The 20,797-nt window shown below is 36.3% G+C and overlaps 1 protein-coding gene across 4 annotated transcripts in view; it reads right to left on the bottom strand.

Annotated features, from left to right (window-relative positions):
• The window catches only part of trak1a (trafficking protein, kinesin binding 1a), a 70,542-nt gene that overhangs the window by 42,228 nt on the left and 7,517 nt on the right, over positions 1-20,797 (bottom strand). Inside the window, exons 1-2 of one of the 4 annotated variants that reach the window (XM_067449196.1) lie at positions 13,448-13,618; positions 6,568-6,762 (exon numbers count right to left, since the gene is read on the bottom strand). In XM_067449196.1, the coding sequence (XP_067305297.1) occupies positions 6,568-6,762; positions 13,448-13,451 (199 nt within the window). In that variant the 5' untranslated portion in view covers positions 13,452-13,618. Of the gene's footprint in view, positions 1-979; positions 1,276-6,567; positions 6,763-13,447; positions 13,619-20,797 lie in introns of those variants that run through there. The other 3 variants (XM_067449193.1, XM_067449195.1, XM_067449194.1) reach the window with 3 other exon arrangements.

Genomic DNA, 20,797 nt, shown 5'->3' with positions numbered 1-20,797 from the left:
ATGGGTGGATGAATAGACCTGAGTGGATGGATGGACTGGATGAATGGAACTGGATTGATGGATAGATGGGTGGAACTGGATGATGGATTGTTGGATATCTTAAATTATCAATATTTTATGGGTGGGTGAATAGAACTGGGAGGATGGATTGATTTGGATTAATGGAACTGAATGGATGGATGGGTAGAACTGTATGGATGTATGCATGTACTATGTATGTATGGATGGATGGATTTGATATCTTTATCAATCCTTTATGGGTGGATGAAAGAAACTGGGTGGATGTCTTTATTTATCGATCCTTTATGGGTGGATGAATGGAACCGGATGGATGGATGGATGGATCTGGATGAATGGAACTGGATTGATGGATAGATGGTTGGATGGTTGGTTGGATTTGATGTCTTTATTTATCGATCCTTTATGGTGTATGAATGGAACAGATGAAACTGGATGTATGATTAGATGGATAGATGAATGTGTTGGAAGAGAGGAGGATAAGATGCTGTTTGGATCATTCTCAAAAATCATGCTGGATTATGTTCATCAGATGGTACACATTTGTGAATTTCATATCAGCTTGAGTGGTGCTGTTATTAAAGCAAAAGACATTGTTAATTTTTAAATCAAACTTTCATTCAAGTTAAAATAAATAATTATAAAAAGTTGTTTGCTTCAGCCTTGGACCCCAGTGTATATATTTTCATTTAGTGATTATTAATGTAAATTGTAAAGCTCTACCCTGGTGCTGAGTCTGATGCAACACAGGACTGAGAGGCCAGCTATACTTAGTCACCCTCAACGTTTCCTCCATCATTCTTATGTCACGGCCCAAATATTCTTTCACAGTCTCGTCTATGGCAGACTATGATACTAACTAACTTTGTAAAAGTATTTAACTCTCATGGGTAACTCTCCCCACCCCTCCGCCTCCTCCCTCCCACCCTAAGAGGCAGCAGACAGGATTTGTCCTTCTTACCGTCAGTGCACTCTTCATAATACCAGTCCAGCTCGTAGTAATCTGCCTCCACAAACCTCTGCATGCTCAGTCTCCTTCAGTCGTGAGCTGCAGCCTCTCCTGTCCGGCGTCTGAGGTCACGCACGCATATATATACCAGCGGCCGCCCATTCTCCCAACAGCTCGTAGCCCGATCTACCGCTAACTAATCAACAATACAAACACAAGGTCAGAGAACAAGAGATGATAGAGGGAGAAATGCAGTGCCCCTAAAAGCCAGCAGTGTTGCGCAGGAAACTGTACTGCTATAGTCAAGGTTGTATCACACTCCGGAGGGCGGGGCTTAGCCCCAAAGCCAGCCAATCAGAGCACACTACATCAGAGCTGCTCTCTGCTCTCTGTGCCTTCGTCACAGCCCAACCCAGTCTCCTCATCTCTCTCGTTTCCAAGATGCCTCCCTCTAGAGAGGTTGCCATGGCAACTGGCTCTGACTCCAGGCTGTGTTGGTGTCTGCACGTGCTCTGTTGCTTAACTTTCCCTCTGCTTTTTCTCATCACCCCTCTATTGCTCTTTTCTGCCACACGTTTAGCAGCGGTAGTGCTGCATGCATGGAATATTTCAGCTCAAGTGTTTGTGGCTGGTACAGTGATGGCAGGCTTTTGCTGTATGACTGCCAAAAGAAGCAGCTGACTCTCTGCAATTCACTGCATGTGCCAAGAATAGCTACAAATAAGCGAAAACATGTTATTTTTTCCAACCCAAATTTCTTATTTTTCTTTGCTAAACTAAATACTTAATTGATTTAATTTGATACAATTGGTTGTTTGAGTCTCCTTAACACCGCAGACTATTCCTGAATGGTGTGAATCACCCAATCACAAGCTTGCGCTCAGCTGTGATGTCATTCTCCTGTGCCGCAGACCTGCTATTGATGACTTTCCAGTTGCCACCTCACCAGCTGATACCGGCAGCAGGCTCACACCGATGACATCATGATGGCTGGATAATGGATTTATGGAGTGGTGTGATATGAGGAACGATTTTAGGAAACAAAGGTGAAAATCATGTCTATAATTACCATGGGTGACCTCTGACTTAATAAAATAATATAATATAATATAATTAATATAATATAATATAATATAATATAATATAATATAATATAATATAATATAATATAATATAATATAATATAATATAATATAATATAATATAATAATATATATATGACAATTCATCATCATGTTTTTTTTTCAATATTTTTTATTATTATGATGTTATGACAACTTTTTTTATATATATATATTTATATTATATATATATATATATATATATATATATATATATATATATATATATATATATATATATATATATATATATTATTTATTAAGTACAAATTAAGAATAAATTCAGTATCTTTTCAGTATCTTACAAATCTGTTTTACAATTGAAATAAAACTAATAATAATAATAATAATAATAATAATTAGATTTTTTTTTCCACATGATTTTGAAAATAAAGATAATTGGGGTAGGTGCCAAATAATTACTAAATAAACAAACAAACAAACAAACCAATAAAAAACAAACAAACAAACAAACAAATAAATAAAGAGCTAAAATTAGGCTTTATTTACTAAAAATGTTTGGCAGTATGCAAATATAATTTCTTATTTTGTAAATTTGTGGTGAAATATATATGTGAGATAGCAAATTGCCTAGAACTGTGGTTCAAAACCTTTTGTCCATTAAGCCCCCTTTCTTACAACCCTGAGGTATATATATACCGGTATAATATATCATTATAAATATCTAATACGCCTTCATACTACTGGCAACCCTTCACCCTAAGCTCTAATTAGGAGAACACGCTACTGTGTGAGGGAAAGAGTAATAATAAAAGTAAAAGTAGTTTGAACCATACACACCTTTTCACTGCGTTATTTTTGTATACAGATGATATACAAGCTCACATCATTTGCGATATAAAACAATATAAATGTGAACGACAAACTGAGAGACCATGTATAGAATCAAAGGAAGTCATTGTCAATAATTTTTCGGATAAGTGGCTGATCATTTGTAGCATTCCTAGAAACTACACAAAAAGGGTTTTCGTGTCCATGTTTGACCTCAAAGCATTTAAACACTCACGCCCCCAACCGCCACGATCTCTGGCGTAAAAAAGGCGTAGCTTGATGACGCTGAATGAATGTGGAATTATGGGAATTGTCACCTTGACTTCAACATCCGATGGAAATCAATCCGACGGGGACTCACAATTCATGTTCGTGGATGAGGTAATGAAATAAAGTTTTATAACCGTTATGTTTGATCACATGATTTTATTTTATTCTAATGATTAGCTGAAAGTAATGCAATGTATAATTCTAAATTACTACTCATATATATCACTTTATTTTTCAAATCAAATGTTGGGGTAACAGCACAGATTTACCTGTTGAAAAAAAAAACATACTAAGAGTACATCTGAACATACCCACAGCATTTGTAAAGAGGCTGACTTACTATTTATGTATAACACATGCTGTATTCAATTACACTGCCATAGACTTGTTCACCAGACTTGTTAAACAGTGTTAGGAAATTCCACACCGATATTGATCCATGTTTTATTTCTCCTCTTGTCCAAAACTCTCCTTTGGTCATTAGATTCACCTGTACGTTTATGTTTCTTGGAGTTATCTTTGGCAACAGAATGCGCCAGGACGCTACAACTACTACTTCTGCTTTTTTTCATGAGATTCACTGTTGCCAAGGTTTCTAAAACAAATTTTAGCAATTTTATTCTGAAGTATGAGGTATAGCACAAATAGGAAAAGTCACAAAGTCTCATGCCATTTAGATGACATGCGCCTTACCCCTACACTATAGCCACGGTTACGGACTTTACCCATTTCTCTATCTGTATCCCCTTCGAACAGACTCACAGTACATCCATTAAGAAGACCCTGGCAAACAGAAAGTGTGCCCGAACGACTTATTTCATTGGAGGCAACGAGATTTACAAGAATACTTTTCTGTATGGGGTGTGTTTCCATAAACACCAAAGTTTGTCGTTTTGTGTTCATTCTAAGAACACGTACACGTTATCTCATGTTTAGACCTTCAAATAACTACCTATTGTTCTTAACTGTCGTTTTAATTGTAATCGTTAGCATCGTATCACTTGCCAAAAAAACCCATTACTATAATGGGCTTTTAGATGGTAATGTTAGCATTTGCTACCCTTTATTATTAATAGTATGCGGTCCGATTTTTCCCGTTGCGTCTGTCGTTACTAGCAACCATGCAGCTTTACAGGGGGTGTGGCTTATCTAAATGAGATGTAAATGAGCCCTATTGTCACTCTCAGCAGGTGAGAACAGGTGAGAACTGCAAAATTTTAGAGGCTGCTTTCTCTCGTTTAAACTTTTCTAAATGCCTACATTCAGATGGCCACAACTTCTCCAAATATTATCAGATTTGTTTTACACATCGTTGGAAAGCTTGGAGACTACACTTTCAGAATCTGTGAATAACTCAAAATGCCCCAGAACCGACTTGTGTCCCTACTCTCCGTGACTGGTCACATATTGCCAATCTAGATAATTGCAGTACTATAAAGCCTATATACATAATGAACATTAACCAATATAAGCTGGTTATATAAAATTATTACAAATGAATTCAATATTCAGGGATCGACTTGATGGGTGTAGAACCTACTCTATTGTTCATCCCTACCCTTGAAACATTATATATATTTCAATCATTCTACCACTGGAGGGTGATTCCCACTAATATTGAATTGCTGAAATCACCCCCGGTATTGACAGTCCATTTGCTTAAGAAAAAAAAAAGCTCCAAACAAAGCTACAATATTATTACCTATTTCCAAGCAACAAACAGTAGTGGTGTCTGTTTCCAAATGAGTTGGTTTTTAACAAATCAGAACTTTTGCATATATTACAGAACATCATGCATTGTGAAAGGTTTGGATAAAATCATGTTAGCCACAGTCCCTTTCCAACTCAGAGCTGGGCCTCCGTTTGAACTATTTTTAGCTAATATGTGAAAGAGCGGTATGACAGCTCATAAGATCCAGGGCATCAGCTTCTAATGAACCAATTACAGACAAACACACTCTGCTGTAAAACTGTGATCTACAATGTCAGATGTCTCTACTGTAAACTGAAGGACAACTATCAAAACCAGCAATTATTATGTGTCAAGTCATTTCTCCACTCTATTTATAGCACTGGGAATTTTGGAACACGTGTACATATCCATGCAAAATAATTTCCCAGGTAGGCCAAAACCTCTAGACTGTTGAGTGCATTTATTTTACTATTTCAACACAGTGGTTAAGAGATTGGCAGGATGTAAGGTCGACTGCAGATCTGCCTGTTAAATACGGAATATTTTTGGTCAAATGGTGACAACCCAAGTGTTCAATCTCAAACTCAAAGACAGATCATGGAAAAGGAACTGATCTCATAGACCTATCAGCTGCTCTGGTGCTGTGAGTGACAGCAGACTCAGCCAATGACCAGCAGTGTGGGGCGGTTGCCTGGCAATGTGACCCAGTGTTGTGGCTACCAAACACAGCTGTCACATGGCAACAATTGTGCATGTATTAGCCAAGTTATATCTCAAGGATCTTAAGTTTCATGTCATGAACAGTTAAAAAAAAAGTCCCATCTTTTTTTTTCTTATTATGACTATAAAGAATGTAGTTCAAATCTTATATGAATGACTATAGGGAAGGGTAAATCATTTTTCACAAATAATCACAAGTAATTTTACAAGTACAAATATTAATAAAAATATATTAATAAAATATAAAAATCTCTCAATTAATAGGAGGTCCGCATACCTAAATATTTTAGATGATTCACTAATTAATAATTAAATATAACAACTTATAAGCATATAATAATAGAAAACACTGTTTGAAATAGTTTCTTAAGTATTATACCGTGTTAAATTTAAAGTAGAAAAATATTTTGTCTGTTGTGCATAAAAAGACCCTTCTGATTTAACTCGCACACACAAATTTCCCATTAGCAATTCAAATGAACCATTTCAAATCTTTCTGCCATACTACCATGAAGATTTGAATGGTTTTATACTTTAGGCTTATTGAAATGAACTATAAAGCAACACGGTAAAAAAAACTAAAACAAATTCAACATAAAAAGTGTTTGTGCTGCCTTAAAATTATAAGTTTAGTCTACTTGAAATGTGAAGTTGTACAGCTTGGATATTTGAGTTGACTAAACCTAAAATTAAGGGAACATTGAACCTTTTTTAAGCTGAAACAATTTTACTGTGAAATGAAATGAATACTGTGAAACCCGTATGTAAACGCATAGTTAAAGCATGAATGAAAGGTGTTTAAGTGATGTTTAAATGCATGTGTCAGTGAATGTGTGAGATATTTGTTGTTACTATTTTGAGTATTGACTATTTGACTATTTTTAAAACCGTGTCATGGGAAAAGACAACTTCATCATGGTTGACAGGGAAGGAGACTGGAACAACAGTGGATGGAAGAGAGAAAAATAGAGGAACTGGATGAGAGCGAGAGATTCTGTGCTTACGGAAATATTTGAGGGTCTCCTCGATCTGTTCTGTGGTCAGGTCGAGGTTGACGTCGGGTGAGATAAGAGGTGTGTGGAGCCAGTCGTCGTGGTCATAGCCGTATATTGTGTCAGCTCTCAGCTTATAATGAGGCAACTGCTCCTCAAGCAAACTGATGATTTCCACCTCAGGAAGATCAGTGCTGTTACACACATCTGACAAGAGAAAGAGAAAGCAAAGAGAATGGTGAGACAAGGAATGCACAGACATTTGCTTGATGAATCTGAACAGAAGAAAAAAAAACTGTACTAAAAATAATCATGTTTTACATAGTACAACCATGTTTTCCGGCACCATGGTAGTCTTTGAAGTCAGTAACACCACAGCATCTGAAGTCATCAGCAACAAAACGTGACATTTCATGTGATGTGACAAAATGTGACACCCCACCCCAAAGAATTGAAATAAAATTAGATTTGAAATGATAAAATAACAAATAAATTTTTAAAAATGAAGAGAAAAATACTTTAACACTTTATGGTAGCTATGGTACGGTTTGTGTGTCATCAAAAAAAGAACCCTTATTATTTCATTTCAGTACTATGTTTAGTTTGATCATGTTTTTATTTAATATTTTTAGGGGATTTTATGGTACTAAATTATATTTATGTAATAGCTAGAAGCTATAATCCATTGAATCACTTTTTGAAAATCTGAAAATGACATTTCTATAATGCTTTGAGGCACAGAATTAAGTTTGGTCTGTCGTCCATTTCCAATGTGGTTATTTTTGACTGCAAACAATATGTGTGACTTTTTTTCAGAACCATTTAACCTTTTTGACTAATGTTTTTTTGTGAGTGTGTTCAGAAGTACACACCTTGGGGTGAAGTAGGGTTCAATTAATTGCAAAAATAGCCCAGAAACACCCATACACAGTGCAGAGAGCATTTAAATAGCATTCATTTTGGGCTCGATATATATAAACAAAAAGTACCATGGTATTGTCATCTGATATCATCACTGTACTATCGCACCACCACAGTACCTCATAGGCCTACATTCTTTAAAGCTAATAAGCACATTTCAACATTTCAGGGATAATACCCGAAAACACATAAAAAAACATGTAATAACTGTATAATAACAGTGCAACAACAAAACATTAACAATTTTTTAGATGTGACATCAAAAACCCATTTGGGGTCAAAATAAATGCTTATGTAAATATATACAGTGTGAGTCTAGGCTGATCTCTAGTGGTCTGATGACGAACTACACAACCAAGTTTGTGCTTTTTCTGACAAAATGACCATGAACGCTTACAAATGGCAACACTTTTAAAATGACAAACCAGAACAATAGATAAAACAATGATAAAGCCCACAGATGGTGGAAAAATACTGAGGTTTAAGCACAGAATCTCTCTTATCAATTCATAAGCACACAACATTAAAGCTAATTATCAAGCAGCCAGTCTTAACGGCATATTTTATTCTGCCCATCCTCCCTTCAGACAACACGCTGTTGTTCAACACAGCAGCCTCTCCTCCGTCAGACAACCAGCCCTTATTTCAATCCACCAATAGCATCATAACAACTCTCTTATGACTAAATTACTGCAAGCAGAAATGTAAGACTGAAATTAAACATGTGTGGCAAATAAGAGAGTCAACCACTGTGTGTGCTGGAGGCCGCATGCTTGTGTTTAACTAAGCACAGGAGTTTAACCTCTAAAATGGGATCGGCCTTGTGGGTACATTATTGAGAGCACACAGACACAATGCAAACCCTTACAGCTGTAAGCACAGCACAGTTCTGTTACATGTAGCACAGTTCTGACTCCTTCACCCATGATAAAAACAGAATTCACCTTTAGACAAGGTCACCAAGTTATACAAAAATAATGCAACCAAGCATGGACTTTGCATGATTTTGAAGCTGCTGTTTGTAATTTTCTGTTAAAATACTACTTTAAAGTGAAGAAACATTTGAATACAATGGCCACATTCACATAGCATTAAAAAGGGGTTGTCTATTTAAGTGCTAATTACAGTTGTTCACACATAATATTGCCAAATATATTCAGACAGACACCCCTCCAAACCAATTGGTGTCTGTCCCAATATCTTAGGCAATATAGTAAAAAGAAGTTAGTTTTAAGAAGGTAATAGTCAGATAATGCCATAAACCAATGAACCGATTGAACCAATGAAAGACCTTCAGTCACAGTTTCACCATTTGAGCTGAATCAGGTTAGCGCAAAACAGTACTGCTAACTTTTGTTTTCCCATTCATTCCTTCGCTACAGATTTCAAAATTCATGCACGAACCAACCGATCAAACCAACATTATAATCTTTAATTTTAAGCAAGAAAGTACATTAAAGACTGGTAATAAAAGCATATGCAAAATCTTTACTTAAAACACTGATTATATGTGCAGAACAATATATACACAATATATTAACAATATATTTAATGTTTATTGCAAAATATTCCATTACAAATATTTAAGTAATGTGATAATAGTAGAGGAAGATACAATTTTGGTGGTGGATCTCTCTTGAGGATTGTCGGAAGTGTAATTTTTTTTCAGAAGTTTACCAGAACATGATGCTAAAAACAATTCATAAATAAAAATGATTCATAAATAAGTAAACTTAAATAAATAAATAAATCTCACAGGATTCTATAGAAAACACATCAGCGCTGTACAATTCTCTGAGCTCATGGCAGGTCAGTTTAAAAACCTTTTTTAAAAGGGGCCTTCTATGGCCTTTTATGAAGTCTTGATTTTGTTTTTGAAATAATAAACACAGTATTTTTCACATACTTTACATTAACGGATTTCATGCACAGACTCTGCAAGCACGGATTTCACAGGACATTTCAGTGTTGTTTTGTTGTTGTAATTTTCTCATACATTTTCGATATGATGTTATAAAGCATTTAATCATGATATTTGTCTAAAAAATATGGTAATACAAACAGTAATTAAAGGGTTACTTCAGCAATTAGCATATGGCTTTGCATCAGTAGAAACCGTGGAGTATATTCAAATGATTGTGCTTCCCCCCCTCATATACCCCTGAGACAAGAGATTTATGCATTTTATTTCTGGAAAAATTCCTCCCATGACGCAAATATCATCAATTTGCGCCATCGGAGGAATTGTTAGCCAGAGGCTAAAGACTACAGCCAGCAGAGGGAGCCATTTCCGCATGTTTTCAACTCACGCGTGGGGGATGGAGATCACACAGCACTCAGCTGCAGCCTCAGGCATTCATGTTTTTTGTGCGGCCAGCAGAGCAAAGTAAGTCTTTCAACTTCTCAAACTAATTCCTATGAAAGTTAAGTTTTCAAAGACATTAAGGGGGGGGGGGGGAGGAGAAACACTCAGTTTCAGTCAATCTCACATCTTGAGTAACTATAGAGTAGTATTGCATCCTTCATATCTCCGAAAAGTCTTTAGTTTTATTATATTTATTAAAGAAATATAGGCTGTACCGAGTCTTTCCGGGAAAAAAACGAGCGGCTGGAGGCGTATCGTGTGGGCGGAGCTAAAGAATGACGAGCACACCCAAAGCGGTGACGTCCTCAAGCGTGGAGAAACCCAAGTATGCTATCGATCGGATTCAGCTAATACGTGATCCAGAATCAGGCTGAAGTAAATTGAACAGGAGAAACAGCAACAGCAGGACGTCCGTTTCTGTGGTATGTACTGTATTTAGTGGCAAAAACACACTTCTTTGGTATGATTTGCTGAAGTCCTGTAACAGCATTGACCGTGGAAATACGCAATGTTGTGAAGCTTCCCGTCATTTCTGCGTTCAAATCAGTTCAAATGCAGCGCTGCCTTCCGGGAATGCTGTGCTGAAGCGTTGAAGTCAGTAATCTAGTAGCGTTGGCTTTGGGAAAGGCATGGTAGGGCAGCGAATGAGGCAAAAATACATTTTCTGTTTTTTCTCTGTATAGAAAGCACCAAATTAAAAAAATAATTTCACATTTCTACTACATTAATGACCCAGTTTAAATACAGATTCATCTTCTCAGTGCTGAAGTACTCCTTTAATCACAAAACTCTGGTTAATGTTCCTAAGGGGCGGTGGACTAACAAAAGCTACAGTAAACACTATATCAACACTAATGGATAAAGCTGGATAACATCATTGTTTTCTCCAGAGTGGCTGTACAGATAGATCAATTTCTGTTGCATTATTTTCCTGTTATCACTGTGAAGCTGATTTGAAACAATTGACAACAATTGACAAAAAGGCTATATAAATAAAGGTGACTTGACTTAATGTTAGCTAGAAGGCTAGCGGAGGTTAAGCTTTTCCCTTTATTTACATCATAGCAACTACATAAAATGTATAATTTTGGAACTATTAATAGAAAACGCAACTAGAAATAAGACATACTTCCAAGTCGTAAACCACAAACAACAAATTGTCCTGACAAAGTGGGAACTGCTCCATTTCAGAAGCTTTCGTGTGTAGCCCATTGTACTCTCTTAGGCTCTAGAAGCTGTTCTCCGTAATAAACGTTGGGGTTACTCCAAGTTCATCAGCAAGAGTTTTGGAAACAGGATGGATAAAACAGTATCTTTAACGTGGCATAACGACAACACTGTCTTTTCTAATGCAGCTCAACCAGGTCTCGTATCCTTTTTTTACATATTCTGTGGGCGGGGATCATTTATGTTGCGTTCATATATCAATCGAACCGCACCAGAGTTCGTTTGGAAGCGGACCGAGACCCATCTTTTTAGCGGTCTCGGTCCGCTTGTTTGGTGCGCACCAGAGTTCGGGTGGCAGCGTTCACATATGTTCAAATGAACCGCACTAACCGAGCAACCGCACCAGGGTTCGTTTTAATCGAACCAAACATGACAAGTGTGAACGCACCCTTAAATGAGGAACGGAAGAAGATGCGGAAAAAACACATTGTAGTCAAAATGTGCACTTTGTAGTTCTTGGAAAGTGGATTCTGTTGAATAAATGATCTCTCTTTGGAGTGGACTTTGAGCTTTGCAGATGTTTTTCATGCTCAAAAAGCAACATTACACACTAACTAAAGTTTAAAAAGTGAAAAATCATAATAGGACCCCTTTAAAGGGCTTACTATGAAAGGGTTTACTAAAGGGTTACACAGACTTAACTTTCCTACTGTACTGTAGCGCTCTGCTTGTTGAATGACTCAGGCAGTCTTCTCTACACTACCCTGAAAAGCATGGGGCCCATGAGAGGGAAACTTATGCCGTATTGTACAGAATGACATGAAGGCATATCTGCCACATAAACAGAGAAAAAAACTGAGAATGGAAATCACATCTTAACAAGCATAGGGAAAACAGAATGTATTTTTTCAGATTGATGAAAAGAAAATCTGCATACAGGTATCGGGTGAAGGTTTCATTCTATTAAACTCTGACTATAGAGCAGTTTATCTAGAGCCAAATGACAAAAAAATAACTAAAAACAGAGCAGGTCAAAACTTGTCAGGACTTTGCTGAAATGAGGGGCAGGGCAAAAATAATGCAGCATTGCATAAAATCTATTAAACCATTACTGTAAATTAAACTAAGAAAAAATACAAATTCCTGACAATAATCAACAAGTTATACTGGTTTCATACTGTGTTGAAATATAGTGTCCTTTTGCCCTGGAAAGGGACAGGGCCTGTGTGAGTGTGTGTGCTGGATGTGGATGACCAGTGATTATTTCAGGCGACAGCACTAGTGAAATCATGCCGTCCTTCCAGTCTCCTTCACCTTTAAAGACTCTGTGTGCCACTGAGAACATTATCATGCATTTACGGTGGGGTCCAATTTGTAAATGATTGAGTTTATACTTTTTATTAGAATATAATATTTTATCAAAATACTTTCAGTGACAAGCTGAAACTAATATATATATATATATTATATATGTATATATATATATTATAAATATAATAAATATAATATTATATTATATTTGATAAATTGACCAATTTGTATGATTCCATGTGTATGACCTGATATTTCACACACACACACACACACACACACGCACGCACGCACGCACGCACGCACGCGCACGCCAAAGTATGCAACATAGTAAATTATATTTATTTTATTTTCCTAGAAAAACTGGCCAGAACACATAAATTCCTTATCCATTTTAAATATTTTTTAATGGTTCTTAAAGTCCAGGTTTTAATAGAGTTTGACTCACAGACTTTCATTGTGAAGCCAGACTTTTAAATCCCACTTTATATGTATTACAGACAGACAGACAGACAGACAGACAGACAGACAGACAGACAGACAGACAAGGATAGATAGATAAATAGACAGACAGACAGACAGACAGACAAGGATAGATAGATAAATAGACAGACAGACAGACAGACAGACAAGGATAGATAGATAAATAGACAGACAGACAGACAGACAGACAGACAGACAGACAGACAGACAGACAGACAGACAGACAGATAGATAGATAATTAGATAGATAGATAGATAGATAGATAGATAGATAGATAGATAGATAGATAGATAGATAGATAGATAGATAGATAGATAGATAGATAGATAGATAGATAGATAGATAGATAGATAGATAGATAGATAGATAGATAGATAAAAACAAAATGTCTAAAATCCCTAAAAGTAACACAAAATAAACTTAAAGAAAACTTTCAATCCAAGACAAAATTTCTCTTTGACAGCATTTGAAAAAAAATGAAGGCTTCGAAAAGGTTTTTAGCCAACTTAGTCCCAGTTCAACGAACCCTAAAGATCAACAACTTAGCCTTTACACTGAGGCACAGATGAACATCTACTCAAAATCTCAGCCTACAGATAGAACAGTGAGGAAAAGTCCAGAGAGAGTGAAGAAGCAGTACTCACTCATGGTGCTGCAGCCACGGGCGCTCCGTTCCCTCTCCCAAACTTACATTTTCCACTCCTTCGAGATCGGACACGGCGTCGAGAGAATGAGTGATTATGAGAGGAAGAGAGGGAGAGTGAAAAAGACGAGGGAGGAGGCAGTGAGCAAACGCGGACACAGCCCAGCCATGTCTGGCATGCTGATGACACCAGTCACATGGCCCCTCACTAAACATAGACCGAACTGCTCTCGGACCAGTTGACTTCAGCGCTCATTGTTCCTGTCCTTCTGACCCTGGATCAGTTTTCTCTTTTCATGAAAAAACATGTGGGACTTACAGTACTTTTCTCAGAACGGGCAGCAGATCAGGGGTTTTGGGGGGTGTGTGTTATGCAGGAAGTTAGACAGCCTCAGGGGAACTGCCTGAGAGATAAATCTAGGAGTTTAACAGCTGTTCAGTGTGTTAGTAAGTGTAAGGGTAAAGACAGAGAAGCAACCCAACTTTCTCAACACATGCATTATTATACACAATATTTTTAATGCAACAGAAAAAAATAGCATACTATAGTACAAACTACAGAAATGCTAAATAATATTATTAACAAATATTTAAACATGGAAATGATTATGATTTTTTAATTAATTATTTTTACTCAAATGTTTATGCTGATAATATAAATGCAAAAATGGTTAAATATGATAAAAAAGCAAAAACAGCAGCATGTTAATATATGAAACGTGTGTGTGTGTGTGTGTGTGTGTGTGTGTGTGTGTGTGTGTGTGTGTGTGTGTGTGTGTGAACACACAAGAAATATTTATAACGTATATTTATTTATATAATTTATATTATATATAAATATAACACATTATCTTAAATATATACACATGCATATGTGTATTTATATATACATTAGAATCATACGCAGTGCACACACATATGTTACATGAACTTTTATTTTGGATGCAAATAATCACGGTTAAACGATTTGACATCACATATACATAGTTGTGTGTATGTTTGCGTACATTTATGTACAACAATGGAAAAATTTACATTTTTTATGTAAAAGCAGAAAAAAAAGACAATGGCTCTGCTTAGACGATGATCTGTGCAAAAGTCTTTCAGCAATAACAGTTTCTCTCTCTTTGTACAAGCACAAGTCAAACAGAGAATGTCAAGGTGGTTTAATGTCACGGACTGCTACTTTAGTTTGACATGAGCTGGAGTTCAGAACAGGGTGACTACACTTGAACAGTTAAAAACACAACACACACACACACACACACACACGCATGCACACAACAACAGTAAAAGTATATTTAGTAGATCACCTTTAGCACACATTACCTGCACACTTAACTCCAAATAAAAGACGGAATTTACAAGCTAATATAAACGAACAAAGTCAAAACAGGATTTTAAATACAGTGTATATATACATTATATAGACTTATAGACTGTATTAAAAATCTTATTATGATTAAATATATTAAAGTGGTGATTCTGCACCTGGTTATTGAAGCCTAATGTATTCTCTATTTATTTAAGGACACAAAAGGTTTTCATGACTCAGCAGAAAGAACATGAGAGGACACACAAATGTGCATCGCAACACATATGAATTGGAATCTTTGGGAAAGAGCCAATCAGACGGTAGTAGAGACTAGAGAGCTGCTGAAATGAAGTGTAATGCCATCTTACTGTAATTCTCGAATACATTTTAAAGATTTGCAAACAAAACTGCCAGTTACTGTTGCTCTCAACAGACGAGCTGTTACACAGGGAGCAAGGCTTAAATTCCTTATTCCACACTTTACTTTCAATATCTGTAAATCAAGGCTAAGAAGCAGAATAAAATAAAATGATTCAATATTAATAATTATAATAATAAAAGTAATAATAAATCAAATTAAATAAAAAGACTGATAACCAATATGATATATTGTGCTTGCATATTATATTTGACCAGCCTTGCCAAACCACACATCAGCGGTTCATTACTACGGCAACAGCAGTCAAACAGTCTCTCTGTTTTGGGAATTCTGAGATAATCTTTCCTGTGAGTCAGGCCGGCAAAATGACCTTGGAAACTGTGTCAAAACAATACTAAAGTTGACTTTACAAAACTGTATTAAGCTTTAAACATGCATATTTACACAGACTTGACCCTGAATGAGTTTGAGTGTTGACTGAAGACAGTAAGGGGGAAATTCAGAGTCTACTGTAATTAAACAAGTAAATGGGCTAAAGTGAAGATAAAAATGTGTAGGAAGAATAAGAGGTGCTTGACATGTAGTGTTCAATTGCAACGCTAATGATGGTGTTACAAGAGCAAAGTACAGACTGCAAGACTGTTTCATTCTTGCTGATCTTGCAACATGTGACACAAACATCACGATTTTTAACACTGTGTTCTATCTATCTATCTATCTATCTATCTATCTATCTATCTATCTATCTATCTATCTATCTATCTATCTATCTATCTATCTATCTATCTATCTATCTATCTATCTATCTATCTATCTATCTATCTATCTATCTATCTATCTATAATTTTTTTAGTTGACTTCACTCACTCTCACTCCTTCACTTCATCCATTTAGGTTAAGCCGGGTACACACTGTGCGATATTGGCCACGATTTGGCCGTCTGAGACAAATTTAGCAAATCCTAAAAGATTCCTCTGATCCTAGGCTAAAATCTGACGTCTTTGGTCGTTAGTTTGACATGTTCACCGGCCGCCGATTAATGAGCGCTGCGCTCAAATTTTACCTCAGACGAAATTCTGGCAGTGTCAGAAGATTTGGCACACCATCCTGCAGTGTGACTTCTCCTACGACGACAGTCAAATATCTCCGTTTTTCAAGCCAAACTATGACCAAAACGAGAGCTAGAGATTTCTTTGTAGCCAGCATTTCCGTCCCGCGTGTAATTCAGCTCACTGTCACCCAACAAGTTTATAATGCCATTAAAAATAAATACGGGTGAGGGGTTTGAATGCCGGTCGCCATGTTGCCAATCCATCTTGAAAGTACATTAGCCAAAGAGGGACATTCCCGTAAATTCAAGCTTGGGCTTTCGCGTTTTAACACTCGATGGCACCGTGTCGAATGTGAAGAGGGGGATTGCTTGAGACTGCTATATGAAAAGCTAAAAGCCTTTTTTTTAAATGTCTGTTGCTGATGGAGGATCACTCTTATTCTCGAGGATAAGTATAAGAGTCGCCAAGGAAGTGAAAAAAAGTGAAAAGGAGAATTAAGACTGCAACGTAATAGTTTTCTAAAGTAACCTCATCACTTGAAGGAACACTCATGGACGAGGTCAAACTGGAAGCCATGGTAATCTTGGACTAAATCGGCCACCGTAGGAGTTAAAACTAAATTGGAATTAAAAGGAACAGAAACTAACCCTGCCTCCCAATTCGCGTACTATCCATACTAAATAGTATTAAAAAATAGAATTAGTATGTCCCAAATCGTAGTATGTTGAAAAGAGTATTCCAAAGATTCCCGGATGGTTTACTATTTCCGGTCCGAATTCGAAGTATGGATCGATGGGCACTCTAACGGCTGATATTGCCACAACCCACTGCGAGTTGGACGAGGATTCGATTAGAACTACAAACGCGGATAAAAAGCGTTAAAAACTACAAACATGACGGATGTGCGAGTCCGATGGTTAAGTAGAGAAGTTTAGATAAAGGGGTTTGAGTGACCAACTATCAATATTTAACCTGACAAAAGTATATTTATACTTTTTATTTTTTAATTTATACAGTGTTGTCCACATTATATTTCACCTGCAGCAGCGTTGTGAACTTTTGTAATGACACGTTTGGCCATTAACTTTTAAATGCATCATTATATTTAAACTGTGATCACATTAGAGGAGTGTCTCTGTATTAAAGACCCACAAATGGCAGATCAACGAGCGGCTACATTTCTCTCCGATACGGTAGGAGATTAAACTTAATGTGGAAGATTTTAACTGTGATGAATCTGACGATGATTGACAGGGCAGATAAACGGTGACGGGATGCACGTAACTAAGCGACAGAGTCCGTTAAAGATGGCGAAGTAGTATGTCCCGAAGCTTGCATACTTTTCTGCTACACATGCAAAAGTATATACTTTTTCTTCACAAAAAGAGTACATACTTTTAGGACGTAGTATAAGTAGGCGAATTGTGACGCAGCGTAATATTCACTGGATGGTCATATACCTTTTCATCGCTATGGGGGAAAATATCACACAGTGTAGCTTTAAAACATGAAGTGTTTTGTTTAAAAATGTTATAGAGCTCAAAATCATACAGACATTTGATATAAATGCCATTTCAATGTCGAAGGCCTTAGCAAATTGTCTGAATCATAAAAAGAATATTTACCTACTATCTGAATTATAAAACTATGTAAAGCCACAATATGTTTCTATTTACAGCACATCCCGGAGTGTCTGCTGAGCCCGTGTCAGTTGGTGTCTCCTGAATTTGCCTCACCGACACATCATCCTTAATAAACCCGTCTCCGGCGTGATGCCTCCGATTATTCGAATATTCATATTTAATAATTGTTTACCCGACACGTCATCCTCAATAAACCCGTCTCCGGCGTGATGCCTCCGATTATTCGAATATTCATATTTAATAATTGTTTACCCGACACGTCATCCTCAATAAACCCGTCTCTGGCGTGATGCCTCCGATTATTCGAATATTCATATTTAATAATGTTTACTTGACACGTCATCCTCAATAAACTCGTCTCTGGCGTGATGACTCTGATCCCTTTAATATCCATATTTTTGTGTAATCGACGCACCATCCTCAATAAACCCAATATTCCGATCTAATATGATTTCTGTCCTGTAAGGTTGCCAGAATAATAATCATACACGGTGTGTTAATAGGCCAGAGGAGAACTGACACCCTGACTTGAGTCTGGTTTCTCCCAAGGTTTATTTTTCTCCATCATGCCGTGGTGGAGTTTTGGTTCCTTGCCACTGTCGCCTTTGGCTTGGCTTGCTCATACACTAAAATTATGATCAAAGTTATTCAACTAAATATACAAATCAAATGAATTTATTAGGTCTTATTTAATTCTATATACTATACTGATCTGCCAACATTGTCACATTCGATATGAGGTATGGTAATATCAGATTTAAACAATAAGAAAAAAAAAGGAAAAAACTGTATTGAGCTATATAACAATGATTCGTTTTCTGTCGATGAACCTGTCCAATCAGTTTCTCCCGTCTACTAAAACGCATAATATATTCAAGCGTCTTTGGTGTTTCTATGGTTTCTACAAAATAAAAACCGGAAAGAGGGTAACGCGATAGGCGATCATTGATAGGCGATGCACGGACACGGTTCGTGTGCTGGTTAAAATAGCTTATTTCTCTGGATTTAAACATTCTTAGAAATATTTGGGATAATGTAAGTACATAAGTCAACTAAATATATAACATTCTTCAGGTTGTTTTAGGATTTTTTAATTTAAAAACCTTACATAGTTTGCGTTTAAACTCAAACTCAAGTATTTAGTGCATATGGGTCAAAGGTCAAAGATGAAAGCCAGCTCAGAGATAAGAAACACGCCTGCTCTGAACACAAGCTTGACTGGAGCATCTCAAACCCTCATTAAACAGAACAAGTAAACATAGGTTATGCTGCACTGCTCAGAGCTGTTTGACCTGCTGTAACAAAATACTTGAAAGTGGAACATAACGGCCATCACCATTAACTCTGGACATCCACTAGATGGCACTGTGCCATGACATTGCATCCAGACAGTTTAAAGAAAAGTAGGTTAAATGACCTAAAGATTTGTATATGCTAATAAGATGCCTGTGGCATTACAACACTCTAACCCGACGTATCTTTTCACATATGAAAGCAAAACACTGAAAACACAATGCTGTGAAGGGGGTGGGGCGATGATCTCACTCATTCACCACCTTGTCCTTCAGTGGAGGAAGGGCTGGTCACAAAATCCCAACCACATTTCCTTGAAGCAATGTTTCATCAAGCTGACTGGAGACATTATTGCACTGACCTGGGACCAGGGTTATCATCAATAACTACAATTAAAAGCATAATAATGTTTATTTTCATTACTTCAAAATAAAACAAACATTAACTGAAATAAAAGAAACTGAACAGAAATGAAATGTTTAATAAAAAAAAAAAAAAAAAAAAAAAAAACATGTTTGTTGACTTGTGTATTTACATTATCCCAAAGGTTTCCAACAATGTTTAAATCCAGAAAAATCAACTCTTTTAAAGAGATAGTACACACAAAAAATTACCCCATGATTTACTCACCCTCAAGCCATCCTAGGTGTATATATTGCATTTTTCTTTCAGATGAATACAATCAGAGTCATATAAAAAGGGGTTTAATAAAGGACTTCTAAAGTGAATCGATGGGTTTGTGTAAGAAAAATCTCCATATTTAAAACATTATAAAGCAAAATATCTAACTTCTGCCAGACTGCTACTGGAAGTTTCTAGTATGTCTCTTAATGCCACGTTCCAGGCAACCCCTTAAAGTAATAGTTCACCCAAAAATGAAAATTCTGTAATTAATTACTCACCATCATGCTGTGAGACCTACACCCATTAAACCTCCATTCATCTTCAGAACACAAACTAATACATTTCTGTTGAAATCCGAGGGCTCAGAAAGGCCTTCTTTGACAACAATGTCATTTCCTCTCTCAAGACCCATAAAGGCACTAAAGACGTCGTTACAAAGCCCATCTCACTACAGTGATTTTACAATCATTTTATGAAGCGACGAGAAAAGTTTTTGTGAGAAAAAAATAAATAAATACGAAAAACAAAATAATGACTTGCATAGTGATGGATGATTTAGTAACTTTTGTTACTGTGTTTGATAATCTTTGTTAACGTTAGTTAATAAAAATACAGTTGTTCATGGTTTGTTCATGTTAGTTCACAGTGGTGCATTAACTAATGTTATCAAGATTTTAATAAAGAATTAGTAAATGTTGAAATGAACATTAACAAAGATAAATAAATGCTGTGCAGCACATTATTAGTTCATGTTAATTAATGTAGTTAAATATAATGTTAACTAATTAACCTTATCATAAGTGTTACCAAAACATTTTTTCTTAAAATCTAGCTATGTGTAGTAACGGTACTACACACAGTGAGGAAAATAAGTATTTGAACACCCTGCTATTTTGCAAGTTCTCACACTTAGAAATCATGGAGGGGTCTGAAATTGTCATCTTAGGTGCATGTCCACTGTGTGAGAGAGAGACAATCTAAAAATAATAATAATAATCCAGAAATCACAATGTATGATTTTTTAAAAACTATTTATTTGCATGAA

The sequence above is a fragment of the Pseudorasbora parva genome, chromosome 7 (assembly GCF_024679245.1).
Source record: "Pseudorasbora parva isolate DD20220531a chromosome 7, ASM2467924v1, whole genome shotgun sequence".
NCBI lineage: Eukaryota > Metazoa > Chordata > Actinopteri > Cypriniformes > Gobionidae > Pseudorasbora > Pseudorasbora parva.
The sequence above is the reverse complement of the archived record's forward strand: the minus strand, read 5'-3'. Positions and strand labels throughout refer to the sequence as shown.